The 21,264-nt window shown below is 39.3% G+C and overlaps 1 protein-coding gene across 3 annotated transcripts in view; it reads right to left on the bottom strand.

Annotated features, from left to right (window-relative positions):
* Nucleotides 1-21,264, bottom strand: part of FAM135B (family with sequence similarity 135 member B) — a 195,437-nt gene that overhangs the window by 88,463 nt on the left and 85,710 nt on the right. For all 3 annotated transcript variants that reach the window (XM_054273529.1, XM_054273619.1, XM_054273712.1), the window contains exon 3: nt 15,165-15,244. In XM_054273529.1, the coding sequence (XP_054129504.1) occupies nt 15,165-15,244 (80 nt within the window). The remainder of the gene's footprint in view (nt 1-15,164; nt 15,245-21,264) is intronic.

The raw sequence follows: 21,264 nt of genomic DNA, 5'->3' as shown, positions 1-21,264 counted from the left end.
TCTCTGAGAGCAAGATACATGATGCAATGTGATGACAAAGAGACACTTAGCACAAGTGCAGCCTCTCAGGAGGTAAGTTAGCTCAGGGGAGGTGTTTATTAGGTCACCTTAATATTATTTATTAGAATAAACCAGGATAGAGTCAGGCTAAAGATCTTCAATATATTTTTTACACTTGGCAGTACAGAAAAATGCTCCTGTTTACCTCACAAGAACTTGGCCTCAAAGCTGAGTTAACTCACAGTAACAAGACATGCTGAGATACGCAGGTGGAAAATGTTAGACAGAAGTGCAAGACCTCATAACTTGTAATAAAAAAATTACTAAATATCAAAAATCAATGTATCTGAGCTGTTTAAAATTAAATAGATTTTCCTCCCACACCTTAATTGTTTTGTCCTGTTGATTCTGAAGACATATATATGCATCTTCCTTTATACAGGACAGGCATTAAGGTCAAGTTTCCCAGAAAATTGAAGAGCATTGCCCAGTAAACAAGATGGTGTCTACGTCTGACTGAGAGCAGCTCAAAGGTGGAAAAGGTATTAAAGAGAAAAATTTCCACTAAATTAGTATCTGGCTGCATATGTTGTGCTACTCAGGTACTGTGCAGAAGGGATGTAACTGAGCTGATGGGGGAGTGATTTTTGCTGCTTGAGTTTTAAAACTCCTTTCCTCTGAACAGCCCTTGACTGCACACTCATCTCAGCTGGTGTCTGTTTCATATTCCCAAACTGTGCACCCAAGATTTGATTTTTTGGAGCAAGTGAGGCAGTGCAGCCTCTCCCAAGGGAGCTCTGCACTCATCTGTGCTCAGCATGGGACTCATGTCCTGCACCTGGCCCCAGAGGTGTCCATCACTCACCAGACTCTCCCCGAGGAGTCTTCTATATTGCAGTGCAGGAGAATGGCAATGCTTTTAGTGGGCAGATAAAAAAAGTAGTTTTATATTTTCATTTACACATAATAGGAGAAAAAGTCCTAGACCCTCCCTTCCCTCACTGTGTCACCCACACTGGAGTGCTGAGGGCCAACACCTTCCGCCACACAGTCCCTTATTTCTTGCAGTACTGGTGAAACCCCAGAGCCTCTGGCTGTATTCAGACTGTCAAAAGCAGAAGTTTGCTCACTGCTGAAGATTTTCCAAATGCATACTAGTAAATTCTGACATGTTAATGTGTAGAGGTTCAGGGAAAAAATATGTTCACAAGCAGAATTATTCTCCTAATTTTGGATGTGGTACAGCAGCTATGATGAAGTTGCAGCACAATTCCATTTAGGACATCAGCCACATTTAAAAACCTCCCACCTAGAAGAAAGTCAGTGGTTTTAATTACATTAACAGACTCCCAGATTACTGTTATCACTGTGACTCATTATATAGTGAGTAGTAGAAATAGTAGGTCAAACATTTCCCTCTTTATATATGCTGGTTTACTCCCTAAAATGTAAACTAACCATTAAAAGTTTCAAAACCATGAATAATTATCTACTCTCCTGCACTTTAACATATCCCAAAAAAAGTAAAAGCTCTTTATATAAAGTAATTAAGTTTCACAATACCCTTATGGCACAGCTTCAATTAACCCCATTAGACATATGGGGTAACTACAACAGAGAGAAGCTGATTGCTCAAAATCAGAGCAGAAGAGCCCAGCAATCATAGGAATTAAGGAACATAGCAAATCGTCCTGGGTCCTCAACTCCTCCTGCTATCACATTCCACACAGCTTGGTGCAACAAAGACCCAGGGATTTTGTTTCTGATAAATTCTTTCCTGAATTTCTCCTCCTGGTATTCACTGTGTTGAGAGATGGCATTGGATGTGGGATGCTGGACACGCACACTGGGTACTACCCACAGTCTCTTTTTAGTGTGTGTTCTTTAACCAAATTAACTGCCTGTAGTGCAGGGTTCTTCCCTACACTATGCTTTCAGTTGAGTTTTTTTGTAATAGCAAGAAATGCTGAAATGGTTTTTGGGGACCTAAATATGAGTACCAATTTCATGGCTGTTTCTTCTAACATGATGAGAAAGACTTATTCCTGTTCTTAAGGGATAATGTGTTTATCTCTTGTATTTTTTTTTTTTCTAATGAACTTTATTTGCTTGTTTTTTGTTTGAATATCAGCTTTTGATACTAACAACAGATACCTGTTAGGTAATGTGCAATATCATTCCTTTAAGCTGAAAAATCAGAACAGAGTACCATCTCTCAGTTACACACTTTTCTTGTCAAGCTATACTTTCTAAATTATCCACAGCATTATAAAATGCTCTTGTGAAATAGATCTCTCAAAGTTATAGCCTGCAATACTACAGTAAAAAAATTATGGCTCAGAGTTGCTGGAGACAGATTTTATCACTTTCTACTGTGACACAGAAAGCTGTAGTGAGCCGACTGCTCCACTGAACTCCCCACTTTACATGCAGCCTTCAGAGGAACATTTAAATGGACACCATGTAATTTCAGGGAGTTTTATGATCTTACCAGTGGAGGGGGTTGTGGTAGCAAATTTTACTACTCATTATGACTTCCCACACAGATTTGGAAGGGGAAGAATAAGTTACACATCATCTGCAGTAGAACGTGAGCTTTTACCACCTGTCTGTAAAGGCCAAGTATGTAATTTTGAACTTCCTTAGTTCTTGTTTTCTAGTGCATCATTTTTATGCTACCAGCTACACAATTTAAAATCAAGGTGAGACCATAGGTTTTCCTAACATTCTTCCCCAGTCTATCAAACAGGATAAGTTATTTAAGCAACAGCTTATCTAATAAATAAGCAGGACCTATTTAAGCCAAAAGGATTGGTATTAAGTTTTAAGTTATAAATTAGCATTTTACTACACATGAGTCACTGGGGAAAGTACCTGCTTCCAACAGATTAGGTCATATTCACAAATATTAGGTTACTTATAGGGTAGAGAAAGTTGTTTGCTCATGGCATACGAAAGCAGAGCCAAATTTACATTATTCTAGATATAGAAAGGAAGAAATCAAAACACTAAATCTGGTTTGATTCCCTCAAACCTTGCCCCTCTTTGAGCCATTTAACTTGTTATTGTGCTTCAAGTACATCCCATAATTTCTGCAAGTGCAAAACCAATGGAAATTGTAAATCCCTGCTGAGGATACAACTTGCTGTTAGTTCATGAAAGGGGTAAAAATTCTGTATGAAATCCAAGGCAAAAAGGGTAGTTAAGTGAATCTATAGGCATACAGATATTACTTCTGGGTGAGAAATCTGTAGGAAAGGAAATGCTGAGTTTCAGCACTGTCTGCAAGTTCTGTTGTGTCCCACCAACAGGGAATGCAAAGAGGATGAAGAGAGTCTGAATTGTTCTATTCCTCAGTATGTTACACAAACCTGATGTCTTCCTCAACTGAGCCCTCTAACTTCTTGCCAGATTGTTGTAGTTCCATCTTTGTCTTCCCAAAAATTCCCTCAATTATTTTGTTAGAGAGAGCAAGATCAGGTCTTGAGGCAGCAAGAGGCTCAAGGCTGTCACTCACTCTCTGTGAAAATGGATCCCAGGTAATGAAGTCTAAAGAAAAACTGGGGTTTTCCCCCTGGGACAAATGGTCCAATGCCAGGGCTGACCAGTGCATCCAACAGCAATTTAAACATCAAATTTAAATGTAAGCACTTGAAGGGCAATCTCAATCCAGCAAAAGTGCTTATGCCTAAATGGACCAATTTGTTTGCACATTTCTTCACACACTTAATGGGTATATAAGGCAATTGTAAACAGAAAATTGAAATTGCTGCATTCAAATCCATATTTTTTGTTCAATCTGATCATGGAAATTAATATGTAAAATCATAGAATCATAGGATAGTTTAGGTTGGAAGGTACCTTTGAAGTTTACCTAGTTCCAACCACATTGCTGTGAGCTAGGACATCTTTTACTAGATTATGTGGCTAAAAACCCTCTCTAACTGATAGTATCTGAATTTTTTACCTTATTTTAGTATTGAGAAAAAGAAAAAGAAAATTAATACTAATTAAAACTGCATGAGTGGACATCATGTGCCTCTGATTACAGCTGCTGGAAAGGCAGTGAGTGTTCCAGTTGTTTCCACTATGAAGATATTCACAGAAAACAGGACAATACTCTCTCTGAAGTGGAAATGAAAAAGAAAAAGGAAAACTGAAACAAATGAGAAACCTAACCCAAACCCAATAACCCCAAAGCACGTGACTCTCTTAAAAATTAATATGGAGTATACTTCTACAAAGATATGTCACAATTCACATACTGGAGTTGTGCTCTGCACACAAAGCACTGGCTAAAGCTCTATGGCTTAGGTTTAGAGCATTTCAGATTTGCTATAAAAATAAAATAAAAATGTCCCTTTCTGGAGTCAATAGAATTCGTGCACAAATCATCCACAACTTTCCCCTCTTGTTGTGGCATCATTGCCTTACCTGGGACATAGCTTTTCTTCAGATGGAATATTTTGAGGCAGCTGCTAGAGAGTGTATGTCTCTAGCTATTTGGATTCCTTTTGCTTATCTTACATGTTTGGAAAGTTATTAAATTATATAAATATTTGTATCTCTGAAGCAGTGCCATCATTTTACAGATAAGACACAGATTTTCCTGCTGTGTGTGTTCCCTCTTTTAACATCCAGACTGAAGGAACTTTTCAGAGATCTTCCTGACAGTGATATCAATGGGAAATTAAACCAAGAAGTATTCCTTAACTAGAATAGTAAATTAAGCAAATCCTTCTAAAAGGTCCACATACACACTGGAAGGCACAGAAAATTCTGTAAATTTTCTAATTTACGGTCACATCTCATACACAGTGTTAACCTTCAGAGGCCCTGACCATAGAGTAATGTCCTAGAGATCTGTTAATAGCACAGAATGCTTTGCTGAACCTCAAATTAAATTCCTGGTTTGTCAAACTTCAAACCCATCTTCTATTTCTCAGGATATATTTTGTTCATTTTTGAAATTTATGGTGAAAATATATTCATAGTTTTAGTCTTGCAAGATACAAAAACAAACTACTACACCACTTCCACAACTTCATTTTCAATTAATAAATTACAGTGCCACTAGAGAAGGAAAATATATATTCTTTTTTTTCCATAATACAGCTTTTTTTTTCTATTAGTTCTAGAAACAATTTCTAAGAAAAGAATAAGACAGTTGTTCTCATTTTGGAGTCTTCTCCTTGCTCTTTTATTCACCCCGAAAAAATCTTCAGGAACATTATTTAAAATCCTAAATCAAGTTGCCATCTATGATTATTTGCTGAGAAAGACAAGAGCACCATCTTCTTTCTATGTTGACTGTGTCACCTTTCCCACCTTTCATCATTACTTGCCTGATTTGCATAGATACATGAAGGCAAAGCTGCAATCACAGCCTTTTTGTGACAAGACTTTTACAAGCACAATGAAAATGTCTCTCTCTGCAAAAGTTCCTGCAACTCCTTTTCTAGTAAATGGGCAGAAATAGGTGTGATTCAACTCATCTTAAAATAGATATGTTAAATTACTCCCTCAAATTACCTGTTTCTCTCCTCTGGCTATAAAGGGAGACTGGCTGATTAGCTTAGGTAGAGACACCCACAGCACAGATTTCAGCACTTAGATAAGATTATTTTTACCCTTAGCCACAGATTTCCAAGGCTTCTTCCATCTTGCAGCCATAACTCAGGTTACAGATGATTTATTGCCTGTCCTTCGAATATAGCCTAACATATCATTACAGGACAACTGTTTCCTGCTGGTATAGAAAGCTTGGTGAAATAAGGTTTGCTAGAAAGCTAATTTATAAATCATGCAATACACCCTCCCCAGGGAAGGACCATTATTGCCTCTAGTTGGTGAGGGTATATATAGATATGTTGTTATGAATGAATATTGACTTCTTACTTAACAACTGTTATTTAAACTGACATTTGACTGTCATCTATAGTTCTCAGGATACTTAAATCCTAATTTTTCAGATGTTCTGCATCACATAGTTACTAGGAAATCCTGACCACCTGTATTTTCAAGGAACCATCACTCCCTGCAATGTCTGTAATCTGTGATGATTTCCCAAGCAGAACACTGGGACATAATCCATCATCCTTTTTTTTTTAATAAAGTCTTAAAAATACTTTTAGTCCTCACACAAAAATACAGTTGCTCCTTCCTGAAAGCATAACAATTTAATTACTAGTAGACCCCAAAGTCTTTCATTTCAGATGATGCTGACACTTTATATTTATCACCTCAGTTGTGTAGCAAATTCTTTATTGCAGAACTACTGGCTAAATATGAAAGTAAGACATGAAGAGGTGGAGATAAATGAGAATGTAATCATGCTAAATGATTTTATTACTGGATAACCCCTCTAACAACTGGCTCTAGACATGCTGTATGCTCCTTCATATAATCCCTCACTTTCCTCTACATTTTAGATCCATAGAAGGTCATCCCTTAATTGGTGATTCACAGCCTTCAACAGAGATGCCTGTCCCTTTCTTGTAGGAGTTCAACTAAAATAAGTAAAAACCAGCTTTTAGAAAAACAGAAAGATGAGAGCAGAAAAGAGTAGATGACACCAAGCTGGGCAGAAGTGTTGGTCTGATGGAAGGTAGGAAGGATCTACAGAGGAATCTTTTCAGGCTGGATCCATGGACCTCAATTGTGTGAAGCAGTGAGGTGGGAGTTCCTCTTTTCTCCCAGGTAACAAGTGATAGCACAAAGGGAAGGGCTTCAAGTTGAGCCAGGGGGTGTTCAGATTGGATATTAGGAGAAATTTCTTCACAGAATGGGCTGCCAAGCACTAGAGGAGGCTCTACAGGGAAGTGGTTGAGTCAGCATCCCTGGAGGTATTTAAAATGTGTCTGGATGTGGCTCTGGGGGACACGATTTAGTGGTGGACTTGGGTCATCTCAGGCGTCTTCTCCAAACTAAATAGTTCTATGAAAACACTCAGTTGTGCTATTTACCTATTTCTTAGCTAACATAAATCCAGCACAGGAGCATCTTCTGCAGAATTTTCTAGTGTTTTCTAGGCCTCTGTTCAGTGTGTCATAGTCCCTCTGATTCATCCTTCCTCAAGGAAATCTGAGGTTATCAGAGCTGCCAGTTACATTTGATACTGCTCTGAGTTCACACTGACTTCAAGTGATGCAGGACAAACTTTCAGTTTTATCTGTCATATCTCCAGAATGACAATACACCTGCTCTTCAATCTAAGCACTAAATCTGCTGCACCAACATTCCAGGCACTTGAGCTCACAGGAATTTACAGCTCCATGAACCACAAGGACAAACCCTGGTTTTGGTTCTGATGACAGACTCCAAGGAGCTTTGTTAATAAAACAGGGTTTTTCTATTCTGAATAGAATTCTGGGTACATTTTGTGGGGTTTTCTCCTCCTGTGATATAGATAAAAAATGCATATGTTGGTTTGTAACTGTTGATTGTCAAGATTTTCATAATTTGTTGCAAGCTGTCCATGTTTTTCACCTTTTTGGTACTCAATGAACAGGAAATATCAGACCTTATTGCAGACTTTAAGCTCTGATTTGTTATTTAGTTTGCCATTTTGACATCCCAGTTTCAAGTACCTTTCTATTGAAATTGTCACGTTCCAGGCTGAACAAAAAATAAATAAAGACTGAACCAATACTGGTAATGACTTCTGAAAATTCTGAAAATTTAGGCTCTGAAATCAACAAACCAGGTGTGAACATGACACATTTATCCTCATGTACTGAGTTGCAAATCTAGCTTTAGGGAAGTTTGAAAACCCAGTTGCTGAAGGTTGAAAATGCACATTCTTTGGCAGAGGAACACTCATGCAGACCCTCCAGGGCTAAAATAAGCCTACTTGTAAAGTGCAAAGATAACATTTTTCAGGCATGAACTCATTCAATGTATAATCATTTTCATATTTAAATGTTTGAAGAGACTTGTTTTTATTTTGAAGTATTATGTTTAGCATATTTATATTTAGAATAAATGGAGATGTTACATTTCTAAAGGAGACACTATAATTTTAAAATTGCATGATCAAAAAGTTCAGGATGTTTTCTCCCTCTGTGTGACTTTTGATTAAAGCTGCACATTTCTGAGAGGAATCTTTTATCTTAACCTTGCCTTTTGACATTTTCATTAGCCTCATGGAAAGAATTATATAAAGCTACCTCTCTGCCCATGCATAGATTCAGTGATGATAAAAAGCAAGATGTCCTATTAATTTCCTTGTAGGAAGGATCCTAACATAAATACAGTCTCTTATCACTGATTTGTTCTATAAACCAAGGTTCATTTCTCAGAGATGCTGAAATTTGAGATAATGGAATAACTGAACTGCTTGGGATCAGCAGAAAAAAAAAGCATGCTTAATGCTTTGTTAAAACAAACAAAGCATTTTCTTTTTTTGTTGTTGTTGTTGTGTTTATTTCTGCTTCTAAACTCATTGCTAGTTCCTTAAGAGCCTCGTTTAGTTAGAGAATTCATATATGAAAAGAATTCTGTTCTTCTGAAACTTGTGTGAGCAAATACTCATCCCCTGTGTTTATATAACTCTGTAGCTGCCACTCCATATATTTATTCCAAATATTAATTCAGGTGGCAAAAAACTCTGAGTAAAGTATGGGACATTAAATAGCACATAGCTTTTCATCAATGCAGAAAACAAGACAACTGATGTCTGGGTGCAATTTGCCTACTGAATTAGTGTGACTTGCCAATGTTTAGAGCAATGATTTTAAAGGGGTCCCAAGACTGAAATTTACATCTGAGTGAAGACAGGGAGAATCACTGTGTGGGGAAATTAAAGACATGTAGGGGAACCTGGAAGAGAAGAGAGCTCTGTGAAGGCCAGCTCACACTGGAGTGGTAGGACTGGAGCTGCTGCATGGCAAATTTTACCCCAAAGGTGAAATTCACCCTTGGCCCCAAGCACCAGAAATACTGTTGGCTCTCTACATGTGAACAGCTGGATTCTGTCCCAGCCAGGCCTTCATTGATGCTGAAGTTTTGTGTTTCAGACTCACTGGCCAGGGGAAGAGACTTGTAGCCTGTATTGATGCTTGCAGACCCTTCTTGGCTTTGGCTTTCTCCACTGACCAGGTCTCAATTTTGGGTTGGGATGCTGTTCAGCATCTCCAACACTGTGGGATCTACTCCATTTCCATCTGAGTGATCTGACCCAGCTTCTGGAGGGGGGAATTGAGGGTTTCCAGCTTAGATGAAGTCAACAATGGAAATTCTTGTAGCCAAAATACTTTTCAGCTTCCATCCTTGAGGCATTTATGAAAGGCTGGAAGATGACTGAGACATGCAGACAGAAGTATCAGGTCAGTCAGAAACATCTCTTTGATCCTTTTCATTATTTTTTCTCTGTTTCTTTCTCCTTTTCTCTTGAAATGTCATAGAATTAGTTCTGCTTAGATTGTGAGTTAGCAAGTCTTAAAACGCCTGATCATAGAATTACAGAATGATTTGGGTTGGAAGGGACCTTAAAGATCATCTCAATCCAACTCCCATGCCACAGTCAAGGACAGCTTCCATTGGACCATGGGCCCCATCCAATCTGTCGTGAATGCTTCCAGGGATGGGCTCATCTCTTATGGCCTCACAGCTGAAGTTTCCTAAGACAACTCATCCCCAAAACACCTTTTCTCACAGTGAAGTGCTCTCTGGATATAATTTGTATTTATCAGGTATGCTTTATTTTATATAGAAAATCCCTATTTATTTTCAGATTACTTTTAATAAGCTTTGAAAATAAACTCATTTGTTTGCTAAAGCATAAATTTCTACCCCTTTTCTTCATACTTCAAAAACAGTAACCTTACCTTCACTTAATGGAGGAAGAAATTACCTTTCAAGAAGTTATTGAAAATAATGACTGCAATTTTATACTGTTCTACAAGTCATGGTGCTGTTTCTCCTTGCTCTAATGAGCAACTAACTGCAACTGTTTGTTTTGACTGCATTAAGAAGCCATTTACAATAAAGGGTTTCTCTTTAATAATCAAAGCAGAATTCCTTCACTGGGAATTGCTCTGAGAGAGTCAAACATTAATGAAGAAATTAAGATCACTGCTTGTTTATTTAAAACAGGCACAAACAGTTAATTATGGAACATATCAGAAATGCAAATAACCTTTCAAATGATGTCTTAGGTGAAAGGTAGCCAGAGACTTAAGTAAGTAATTTAACTTATAGGAAAAGGAATTGAGTGTGGATTATCATGAACTTGTATAGTTCAGACAGAGGCTACAGCAATGTTCTTTGTTTTAGGGACATGGGTTGGTGGTGGAGTTTAATGTGTTAGGGTAATGGTGGAATGCAAGAGATCTTTTCTAACCTAAATGATTCTATGATTCCATTATTTTTCTGATGCTCCTGGTTTTATGTGGGTTTTTGGTTTTTTGTTTGTTTGGGGGTTTTTTTGTTTGGTTTTTGTTTTTTTTTCTTTGCATGCCAGAATTGAAATTGTGCTTCCTCTTGTCGCCTAAAGTCAGGCATTACATTTTATGAAAAAGCATAAAATTGTGACTACACAATTTTACATCACCAATAAAAAGAGTCAATGTGTAATGGCAATCACAGCTGCTTTTTCTTGACTTGTCTGGAAAAAATATTGCACCTTATCTCCCTGCCTTTTATGAGAAAAAATGAAGGAAGAATCTAATTCCTTGGCTGTCCTTGGCTTTCTGCACTTTCAAACAATAACCCAATTTAATTGACTAAAATTAGATGGAAGACTTCTACAGTCCAACAAAGATTAGCATAGCCAGTGATAATTTTTCTTAAATGCTTTGTATTACTTGTAATTATATTTTCAGGTCAAGTTTTCAAAAATATTTGTCTGTTTGGAGTATTGAGAATTGGCAACATGGTACTTCTGGCTGGAGAAAAAAGGAGATCAGAACACAAATCAAAGTCCTGAGTAATTTCTTTAGTTATATGCCATGTGAAAGATTTTTTTTTCTTAATGTTCACCCAGCAAAACAATTTCTGTGGCCTGTAAGGTAAATAAGTAGGCAAGCTGGAGGCAAATGAGTATTGCTGGTTGCAGGACATGGGAATGAGGCATAGTGGGTTGAAAACTTACCAAAAAAGCTGATTGCAGCTTTCACTTTTAAAGAATAATTCTGTTTCAAAATTATAATGCACTCAAGTGTTGTGTAGACTACTGCAAAACACTGCAGAAGAGATGGAGATTTATATTCTTTCTGAGATTGGGTTTATCAGGCATTTTCAATGCTATAATTCACCCTCTAAGCCTCTATTGGCATTAATGCTGCCAAGATTTGTCCCATGCATACCATGTTCTTTAACTTCTCCTCCTCTGAACTGTTCTGGTCTCCATTTCCCCCTCTTTTACAAAGTGCAGAACATCAAGATAAAACAGCTAACCCTAACTGTTTCTGACCATTGCTCTTTCTCCCAGTGTTCTGAGGAATGAGCAAAAAAAGATGGTTTAAATGCATGTTTTTAAGATAAGCTCCTGCAGTTTTTCAACTTGTGCCTGCAGCCTGGAAATCAATGAATGAGTGTATGTTCACTACTTCTATGAATCCTTGCCCCAAAATTTATACAATAGATTAAAATGTTATGGTAGACACTTAGTGGGTCATAAGAGAGCTCAGGCAAGGAGCTAATTATACAAATTATAACTGAGAGGAGCATCTTCACTTCCCTGCTCCTCTGGCTGCTCATGCTTGGGTCCCACAGGCTCAGCCCTCTGCCTGCTGCAGGCAGACACCATCCCATGGTGACATTACCAAGCCATGCTGATGAAGAGCACCAGAGGCCAAAGCCCCACAAATCCACTCAGAAAGGCATTTCTAGGGTTTAAATTCAGGCTATGTCTGCATTACCTCAGCCCTGTAGGAGGGATGCCGAGGGCAATGGAGTTTGTGCTATGAGCTGTACATGAATGAGCAGAGAGCATAATTTCTTCACAAGCCCAAAGCAGTCTTCAGTCATGGTATCTATTAAAAGGCAGGAAGCTGAATTTCGTGGGGGTATAAAATCTGCATGACAGCAACTTGTGCGCAACAAGCCTTGTTCCCTCTCGCCTTCTCATTGCTCAAAAATGAGGAGCATAATCTGGAACAGAAGGAGCAGATGAGGGAGCTGGAGAGGTTTGGTCTGGAGGAAAGAAGATTCAGGGGAGACCTTATCATTCTCTACAACAAACTGAAAGGAGGTGGGGTTCTCTCTCTTCTCCCAGAAAATTTGTGATATTACCACAAGTTGAGTCAGGGGAGTTTCAGGTTAAATATAAGGAAAAAAATTATTTCCTGAAAGAGTGGGTAAGCATTGGAACAAGCTCCCTGGGGAAGTGGTGGAGTCACCATCCCTGGAAGTGTTCAGAAAAAAGCAGAAGTGTCACGATGTGGGATCTCAGCGCCTCAGGACTGAGGTGCAGAGTCACCGAGACCACCCTTGGGGGGCTCGGAGGTCCTGGAATGTTGCCAGAAGTGTCTGGTGGCTGGACTTTGATCCTGCACAGGAGACAACACCTGTATGAGGATGGGAGGATCACACTGGGATAAATGGTGAAGGGATAGGTTAATTATAGTGTGAAACACAGGTTTTAGAATTTTGGTACAGGGGGGTCTAGAGAAGTAAGATGGAGGAATTGGGGCGTGTCCTGTTCTCCTTCTTCTTCTTCTTCTTCTTGGCCTCCATCTTCTGTGGTGGTGGTGGCACTTTGGGATTGGTCCTTACTAAAAGTGCACTTGTCAATAAGGGTGAAAAGCATTGGGGAAAATAGCTAAATATCTTATACGTAGTTTTGGGTATAAAGATAAGTGACCGCCCCGAAGGCAGTCAGTGTGTCCATGACTGACGTGCTGTGCAGACCTCTGTCGGGCCGAGAGAAAATCTTGTAGATAAAAACGAATAAACACTGAAGACCAAGAAAAAACCTGAAGACTCTTCTCGTCCTTTGGAGCGCGGGCTGTCCCAAGGCCTCCCCGAGCCTTTCCAGGCCATCAAAACAGCCGAGAACGGGACATCACTCCACTGTATGGTTTAGTGGGCAAAGCAGTGTTCAGCCCAAAGGTTGGGCATGATCTTGGAGGTCTTTTCCAGATTTTATGATTGCATGATTCTGTGAAAATCCCCAGCCACCAGTCTTGTCTTGTGTTTAGGGAAACAACCTTCCAAAAAATGCTTAGGAGTATGAATGAAATGTATGTTTTTGTGAATATATTTATGTTCCCAGCATGTTCCTGCTCATGCACCCTGACTCAACACAAGCTAATGGTCAGTATGAGGATGTGAGTGACCACACCACAGGGGCTCCAGCACAGCTCTCCTCTGTTTGACTAAGCCACACAACCCATTCTCTTCCTAAATTTTACACAGGATATGGATAAATTGTGGACCATGTGGTAGGTCACTAAGGCATCCTGCAGAACCTGTCAGTCCCATGCCATGGGCGGAATTCTGGAATTCTTTCTGCTCACACTTGGTTGGTCACCACCAAGGGACTGCCTAGCACAGACTGCAGCTTTCCCTCTGCTGAATTATTGTAAACTTCGGGAGTTTTTGCCTCTGCTGCTGAAAACATCTAGTGGGAGGCAAACATTGCTAATGCTGTCAGTTCCCAAGGTTTTATCGTAAATCCTGTACATTTAATAAAAATAAAAAGCCATGTGCATCAGAAGATAAATACTGCCTCCTATTTATTTTGTATGCTTACATATTTTATATATTTTATTACTGCATAAATTCACAGATTTTACTTTATGAATTTACATAATCATTTCCAAAATATATTCTCAGTTTTCACAGATCCTACGAACCCGATAAGGGAAAGATTAAAAATACTTCCTTTAAAGTGAACTCATGAATTCCACTTATTTTATAGTCATTCTTGCTGGTGAGGTAGGAGTTTATTCACTGTTTTATATCCCCCATGTTTTGCTGTAATGCTATTTTAATAGGAGTGTCTTATTGAAACATGCACAGCAATTTAATTAGCCTTATTCCAGGTATCCACATACTGAGAGAGATCAGTGGCATGAAAAAACCCCACATTATGGCCTGTGTACCTTTAAGTTCAGTCCCATTAAATAATGCTCTCTTGCAGATCTATGAAATCAATTAGGAAGTACTTGCAAAGATAGCCAAGGAGAAACTGTTTAAAGCCTTAATAGCTTAAATATCCCTTGTCTTGATGTTAGCCCTATAAAGCTATTAGAGCCCAGTCTGGATTGCATTAGCACCATGAAAGTCAAGTGCTAATCCTGTAACTGCACTGCCAGCCTAGCCTCTCCCCTGCCCATGTGTCTACGTGAGTTGTTTCCAGAAGAAGTGAAAGAACCTTCACTATTTTCTCGATGCTGAAGACGTATGAGGGAGAAGAAAATACTATTTTGTAAAAAAAGTAAATATAAATCATAGTTTATTCTGAACAGGAGTAGTTTGGCTTTTTTATTGATTGTTATGGAGTGGTTTTTTGCCCCAAGAAAGTGAAGTTCTAGCTTTCTTCACAAGAGGTTATTTCATTAGTTTAAGACTACTTATGCCAGGAACTGCTGTAATTTGAGGATATTTCCAGAAATCTAAGGAACTCCAGGGGATTCTGGATATGCTAAGGGCAAATTACAGTGGAATTTGTTGTAAAATAATACTTTTTTCCTTGAGGATTTTTCACAAGATGTTTTTCCAAACCCAGACTAAATTATTTATATATTCATTGATTTTTCAAGAAAACTTCTTTATTCAGCTTTTGCATTTGGGATTTCTTTTCTTTTTTTTTTTTTTGGTGATTTTCTCAGATTTTGGTATAATTATTTGTGTTTTATATGACCTGTCTAATAATTTTGCATTTTAATTGAACTTCCAAATGGAACAATACTTTTTTTTATTTATTAAAAAAACATAGAACCTTAAAGACGTTAAGTAATATTAAACTGGAAAATTGTCAGCAAGGAACCACATAGATGAGACATGCTTTCAGATCAGATTGTGAATATTTCCTCTGCTTTTCTGACAGACACAAGCCCAATACCAGACACAAACCCTTACCCAAACAGAGATGAATAATACTGATCATTAGGGAAAGCCAGGTTTGGATCTCAATCCAGGCTCACCTGTTCCACACAGTTTTCTTCTCCATCCTACCTCACCTGCAGCCATGTCACATTCTTCTGGGACCTGCTTACCTGTCTGTCCTGCAATGGTAGCAAACAGCCTGTGGGGGATCCTGGATGGGATCTTCAGTCCAGCTCTTATCTGGTAATACCTGCAGAGAAAGGATGAAAAGTTACACACTGCTAGAGAAGTGACCTCTTGATCCAACCTGAAATTCCAGGGTGAGAGCACCCTAAAGGGCTCAAGAGAACAGGCATGTTCAGGATCTTCTACTTTTTAGCTTTAATTAAAGTGGGTTTAATCAGATCCTTTCAATTTTATACCAGGCAGAGTGGACACAATGGCCTGATGTGTGAATAATGAAGAAAGATCGTGAAAAGCACTTGGCCTCCTGTAGGAAAAGGAGACATGGACAAACTTCTATGATAAAATGCCCCAATTTTAGACAAGGAGTGACAAAAATTAATACAAAACAAAGCCAAAAAAACGAAACAAACAACAAAAAAACTTTGGTGGAAAGATAACCAAAGTGCTAATCTCATATCTAGGAATATTATTGCACATATTATGAATAATAGTTATAACTCTGCTGTTCCATGGCGAGTCTGCCTTATCAAGAAAATGTCAGCATTAATCATTTGCCCAGAGAAGGTGTGAAGTCTCCCTCCCTGGAGATATTCCAGAACTGTCTGGACACAATCCTCTGCTCTGGGATGACCCTGCGTGAGCAGGGAGGTTGGATCAGATGGCCCACTGGGGTCCCTGCCATTCTGTGATTTTTTTTAATCACATCTAAACCAGTTGTATTCTGGATGTTTTCTATCCCATAGGGGATCCCTGCATTAGGTGAAGGAAGACAGAAAAAGAAAACATCAGCAATTTCACTGATCTAAATTACACATAGAATCATGGATTACCCTTCATTGGAAGAGACCCACAAGGATCATCAAAGCCAACTTTGGCCCTGCACAGGACACCCTAAAAATCCCTCCATGTGTCTGAGAGAATTGTCCAAACACTTCATGAACTTTGGCAGGTGCTGGGACCACTTCCCTGGGGAGCCTGTTCCAGTGCCCAGAACATGAGCTCAGTCTAAAGAGAGGAAAAACTCATCCTGGTCTTCCTTCACCACCACTTCCATGGATGAGGAATACAAGGCAGTGTTCAGTACAGTACCCAGTGCAGGACATTGTAGCTCAGGATACTTCCATCTCCTTGCAGACCTCCCACCAACCAGCTCTAGCACCATCCTGGTGTTACAAAAGTCTCCCTTTCTCTGCATTTTCCATCCTTTGGTCTCTTGATTTATAAAGTCCGTTAACCCATTGGTGTTTACAGTTAATTTTGGCCTGATTTTTGTCCCAGCCTCTAAGTGCAAATCTTTTCCAACCTGAACCATTCTGTAACTTTATGAAAACACCAAGTTATCTGTGAACTCCTGTATGAACATCCCAGGCTACACTTAACAATAAAATCTTTCCAAAGTGTGTAATAGTGAATGACCTAGATATGTCTTTCTAAGGTTAAAAGCTGAAGAAAAGAGGTTTGATGGGGAGAAAAAAAAACAAAACCAAAAAAAGTACCACTCCAGAGGCAAATGTTCCGTGTCCTTCACAGCTGAAAGCCCATGTTACTCTACCTGCTTCAGCTGGCAGCTTCTCCCCATCTGGGATCTAATTCCAGCACAACCTTTGACATTTCTAGCTATCTGTTTCAGTCAAGAGCTTGGGCGTGAAAACTCTCTGTTTACATGCTAGTTTTCAGAAAAGAAAATAAAAGCAGTCCATATTTTAAATACACACAGCATTTGGTTAAACATAACAGCAATCAAAGCTACCTGACTATTCTCTCCATTATGCTGTTCTTGCACTATGCAGACATTTTTAATTGATGGTATTGATCCTAATTTTTTCTAAAGCAAGTACAAGACTTGCCTTAAGGCCCTTTGAATTTTCATTATGGTTTTATGCAATACAATTTTTTTACTGACAAAAATACTCTGTGTGGACTACTCACAGTCTAATAATTTCCAAATACCAGTAAAAGGGTATTAAAATGATATTACACATTAGTGTAACAGGACACTCCTCCATACGCAGATATTTAAGATTTACCATGTGCCCATTCTACTACATCAGCTCCAAAGAATAATATTCCATAACTGTCTGACCACTTTTTTTTGGATTTTTGCTGCTCAGAATTGTGGTGGGTTATCCTTGGCTAACAGCCACATTGCCAACCACATGAGCTGTCCCTCCCCCTCAACAACAGAACAGCAGGAGAAAATAGGCTGAAAAATAGGATGGGATAAAGACAGGGAGATTGCTTACCAGTTATTGCCACTGGCAAAATTGATTCAACTTCTGGGAAATTAATTTAATTCATTCACAACTGGGTAGAAAGAAACGAACCCAAACATTAAAATAAAACCTCTCTCCAGCCCACTCCCTTCTTCCAGGCTTGGCTTCAGTATTTTAGACTCCTCTCCTCCCGAGCAGCTCAGGGGATGGAGATGGGGGTTTGTGTCAGTCCATAAAGGGAACCCTCAGCTGCTCCCTCCTCTTCACACATTCCCTGCTCCAGTGCAGATGCTTCCACAGGCTGCAGTTCCTCCAGGGAATATCACACTGGGTACCTCCTGCCACACTACGGGAATGTCTCCCTTCCCTCATTGTGTGTCTCATGTTCAGAAATAGCCCACACAACCCTAAATATTTCCAGTAGGAAATTGATTTCCAACAGCTTTCCTGGTGCTTCTGATTAGGCCACCTAAAGGTGGGGAGATTATGCAGAGGTGCCTAGGGTGACACTTTCAAATAATGGAATCATAGAATCAAGGAATGATTTTGGAAGGGACCTTAAAGCCCATCTCATTCACCCCTTGACATGGGCAGGTTCCTCAGAGCTCCATCCAACCTGTCCCCAAACACTTCTAGCATCCAAAACCTTTCTGGGCAATGATGGCCATGCAGTCAAATCTCTCAGCAGACTTAGAGACATTCAGCTCCTGGAGGATGCTGGGCAGACACCTATTTCCTCATTGCTCAGGCAATTCTGCCTTGTACATCAAAACCACATGAAGATACCTCACTACTGGTGACTTCATAGCAAGGTTAGTTCCAACATTCATTATGTCCTTTGCCAAATGGACTAGGTGCAAGGACATAAAAGAAATAGGTCTTCATCTAATTCCAACCCTTCCCTATTCATCCCCTAAATTCTGGTAAATTCATTTGGATGGCAGAGATGTTGTAGGGGTCACAAGTAGCTGTCTTCCTGTGTGCCCACCAAACTGAACTGGTCAAAGTAAAAAATACATAGCAAATTCACAGAAACCTAAGGAACTCTCAGACTAAGATCAGACTCTGAGACTGAAGGTCCAGATATAAAGAGAATTCAGAGACTAGCAAGTTCTGCACTATTGAGGATTGCCAAGAGTGTAACTCATATTATTTAGGTGACCAGGCATGTTTTAGTTCTTAAAAAAAAGAATCACAATAAACAATTATTAATAAATTATTTATTGTACGTTATTTGACATCTAATGCCAAAAAGTCTGGCCTTCATAACACAATGGCATAAAGGAGTTCTGGTATAAATCATCATGGAATTAGAAATATTACATATTTCTAAAGAAAGACTTTGAAGAATGGTCTTCTAGTCAGAAGACATAAGAGGCTTCTAAATGTCCTTTTGTTGGTTCAGTTGTGCATATGAGTGCATTGCAAAGTTTTGTACCTCAAGGTGCTCAGCTGGATTAATGGCAGAGGACAGAGATGTACAGCACCTCAGATCCCCTCAACATCTCAGGGATATTCATAGTAAAAACCTCACATGGCAGTGAAAATGTTAAAGGCTCAAAGTGGTAGATTGAATTACAAATCACAGAGAAATATTAGTGCTCACAACTTATCAGTTTATTCTTTAATAAAAACCAAACAATAATTTTCCTGAAAATATTTTTAGTGAGAGTTTCATGTAAGATGTTAACAGCTCTAGAGGAGGTAAATAACAGAGATAAATATCAGAAGCAGTATATAAAGAAAGAACAGCTTCAGCTTGGGTGGTCAGAAAAACCCAAGGACATCCTTATTTGAGGCATTCACAAGAATACTTATTGTCCAATTAAAATAAGTAACCTCCATACAGGAAACGTAATAAAACCCAGTACCTGTTGTGTTGTTGCTGGTTGTTGGGTTTGGGGTTTTTTTCTATTTTTTAGCCACATATCAATATTTAAACCATTAGATAGGCAAACATTATCCATACCTCCTCAGAGCTTTCTCTAAGCCTTTGTAAGCAGAGAGGAATTGCCAAGCAGTGACTTTATAACCCAGCAAAACCAAAAATATGAAGGCTCTTGCTCCCACATTGTGAAGCTGGATGTTACTCATAATAGCTTGTACATTGTGAGGAGGGGTGCCCTGATCAAAACACAGGAAATCAAATATGTTATAAATACACTGCAAGATGCAGAGTCCCACACAATTTCTTCAGCAGCAAACACAGATGTGTCTCCATTTCCCCATCCCACTGTGCCACACCTCTTTGTTTTACCAGTCTGAGTGACGCTGAGACCAACATAAAAAATGAAGCCATGTTATTTTGAACATAAATAAAACATTTTTTCAGTGCCTCCACAAAAACCCACACAGCTGGGTGACTGAGTACTGTCCTCAGTCCCTGATAAGGGACAGGACAAGGGGGAATGGCTTCAAACTTGAACAGAATATATTTCACTCAGATATTAGGAATAAATTCTTTACTCAGAGGGTGGTGAGGCCCTGGCACAGGTTGCCCAGAGAAGCTGGGGGTGCCTCATCCCTTGAAATGTTTAAGGCCAGGTTGGATATGGTCCTGAGCAACCTGAGATAGTGGAAGGTGTTCATGCTCTGGCAAAGCGTTGGAGCAAGATGATCTTGAAAGTCCTTTCCAATCCAAACCCTTCTATGATTCTAACAGGATGGCAGAAGGAAAATGGGTTTTTTGGGGTACCAAGACTACTCATCAGTTCCAGAGAGGCACTCTGAGTTACAAATGACATAAATCATGCTGAGAATCAACAGGTACACTTGACCATGCAGTTTTCCTCAAAACAAAGTGAACCATCTCCAGCTGGCTCTAAATATTCTTATCAAGGAGTAGCCTCAGAGTCTGGTCATGCTCACCAGACTCTTCCAATCCCCTAAAGATAAAGAGGGATCAGTTTTGTCTCCTCAGCTCTGCTAGAGTCTGCATACTCTGTTCTCACCTGAGAGGAACATTGCAGCAGCAGAGCCCTGAAGGTGGGATGCTGCTTGGGAAGGGGCAATTCCAGGGACTTGGCTCCTCCCTCAGTGTAAGAGGCTCTCTCTGAATTTCAGGCTTGGGGAGAAATCCTACAGACAACTTCATCTCTTCCCAGCTGAGCAACCCTCTCCAAAATCATGTGAAGCATGACCATAAAAATTACAAAGAACAGAACATGATGTGGAGATCAAAATCTATACTTAAAACTGGAGAATCAGACTGAGGGAGACTTTGCAAAGGCCACCAAAATATTTACAGGAGGTCCTCCACCAGAAATGTGTAGGAAAGCACTGCCTGATAGTGATATGGAGCTGACAGTAATGATAAATGAGAGATTGCCTCCAAAAATAACAAGCTATTTTTCTTAGAGAGCCTTGGTAGAAGTGGCAAGTGGATTGGACACTTGGTAATACAGACTTACAACAAATACAATAAATCTATAAAGTTACAGAAGGGCTGGCAAAGAGCAGAAGCTGAACAGACATTTTGCAAAGGGAGTGGAATGGACACCACTTGGCTCCCTGAGTGTGGCCCCAGAAATACATAAGGCTTTACAGTAGATTTAAGGAAAAGAATAATTAGGGAATAAATGAGAAACTGCAGCACAATTCCTGTTTTACTTCAATTAGGCTGAGTCTGGCTCATTAGAGTTAGGCTAGGCAGTACCTCTTTTTGAGCAAACATCTGGTTTGTGGTTGGTTTTTGTTTTTGCTTTTTTTTCCTTTTTTAAATGGAAAACCAGTGCAGAAAAACTTATTTAGACTTCAGTAAAGTAGGGAGAGCATGGAAAATTGCCAGATAATGTGGTACAGGCACTGTGAAGTAAAGATCAGGAAACTGCAAGCTGATTTTAAGAACTAAAGGAACTTGGTACACTTAACT

The sequence above is a fragment of the Melozone crissalis genome, unplaced genomic scaffold, assembly GCF_028551555.1.
Source record: "Melozone crissalis strain CALT ecotype California unplaced genomic scaffold, PUWL_Pcris_2 ptg000002l_1, whole genome shotgun sequence".
In the NCBI taxonomy this organism is placed as follows: Eukaryota; Metazoa; Chordata; class Aves; order Passeriformes; family Passerellidae; genus Melozone; species Melozone crissalis.
The sequence above is the reverse complement of the archived record's forward strand: the minus strand, read 5'-3'. Positions and strand labels throughout refer to the sequence as shown.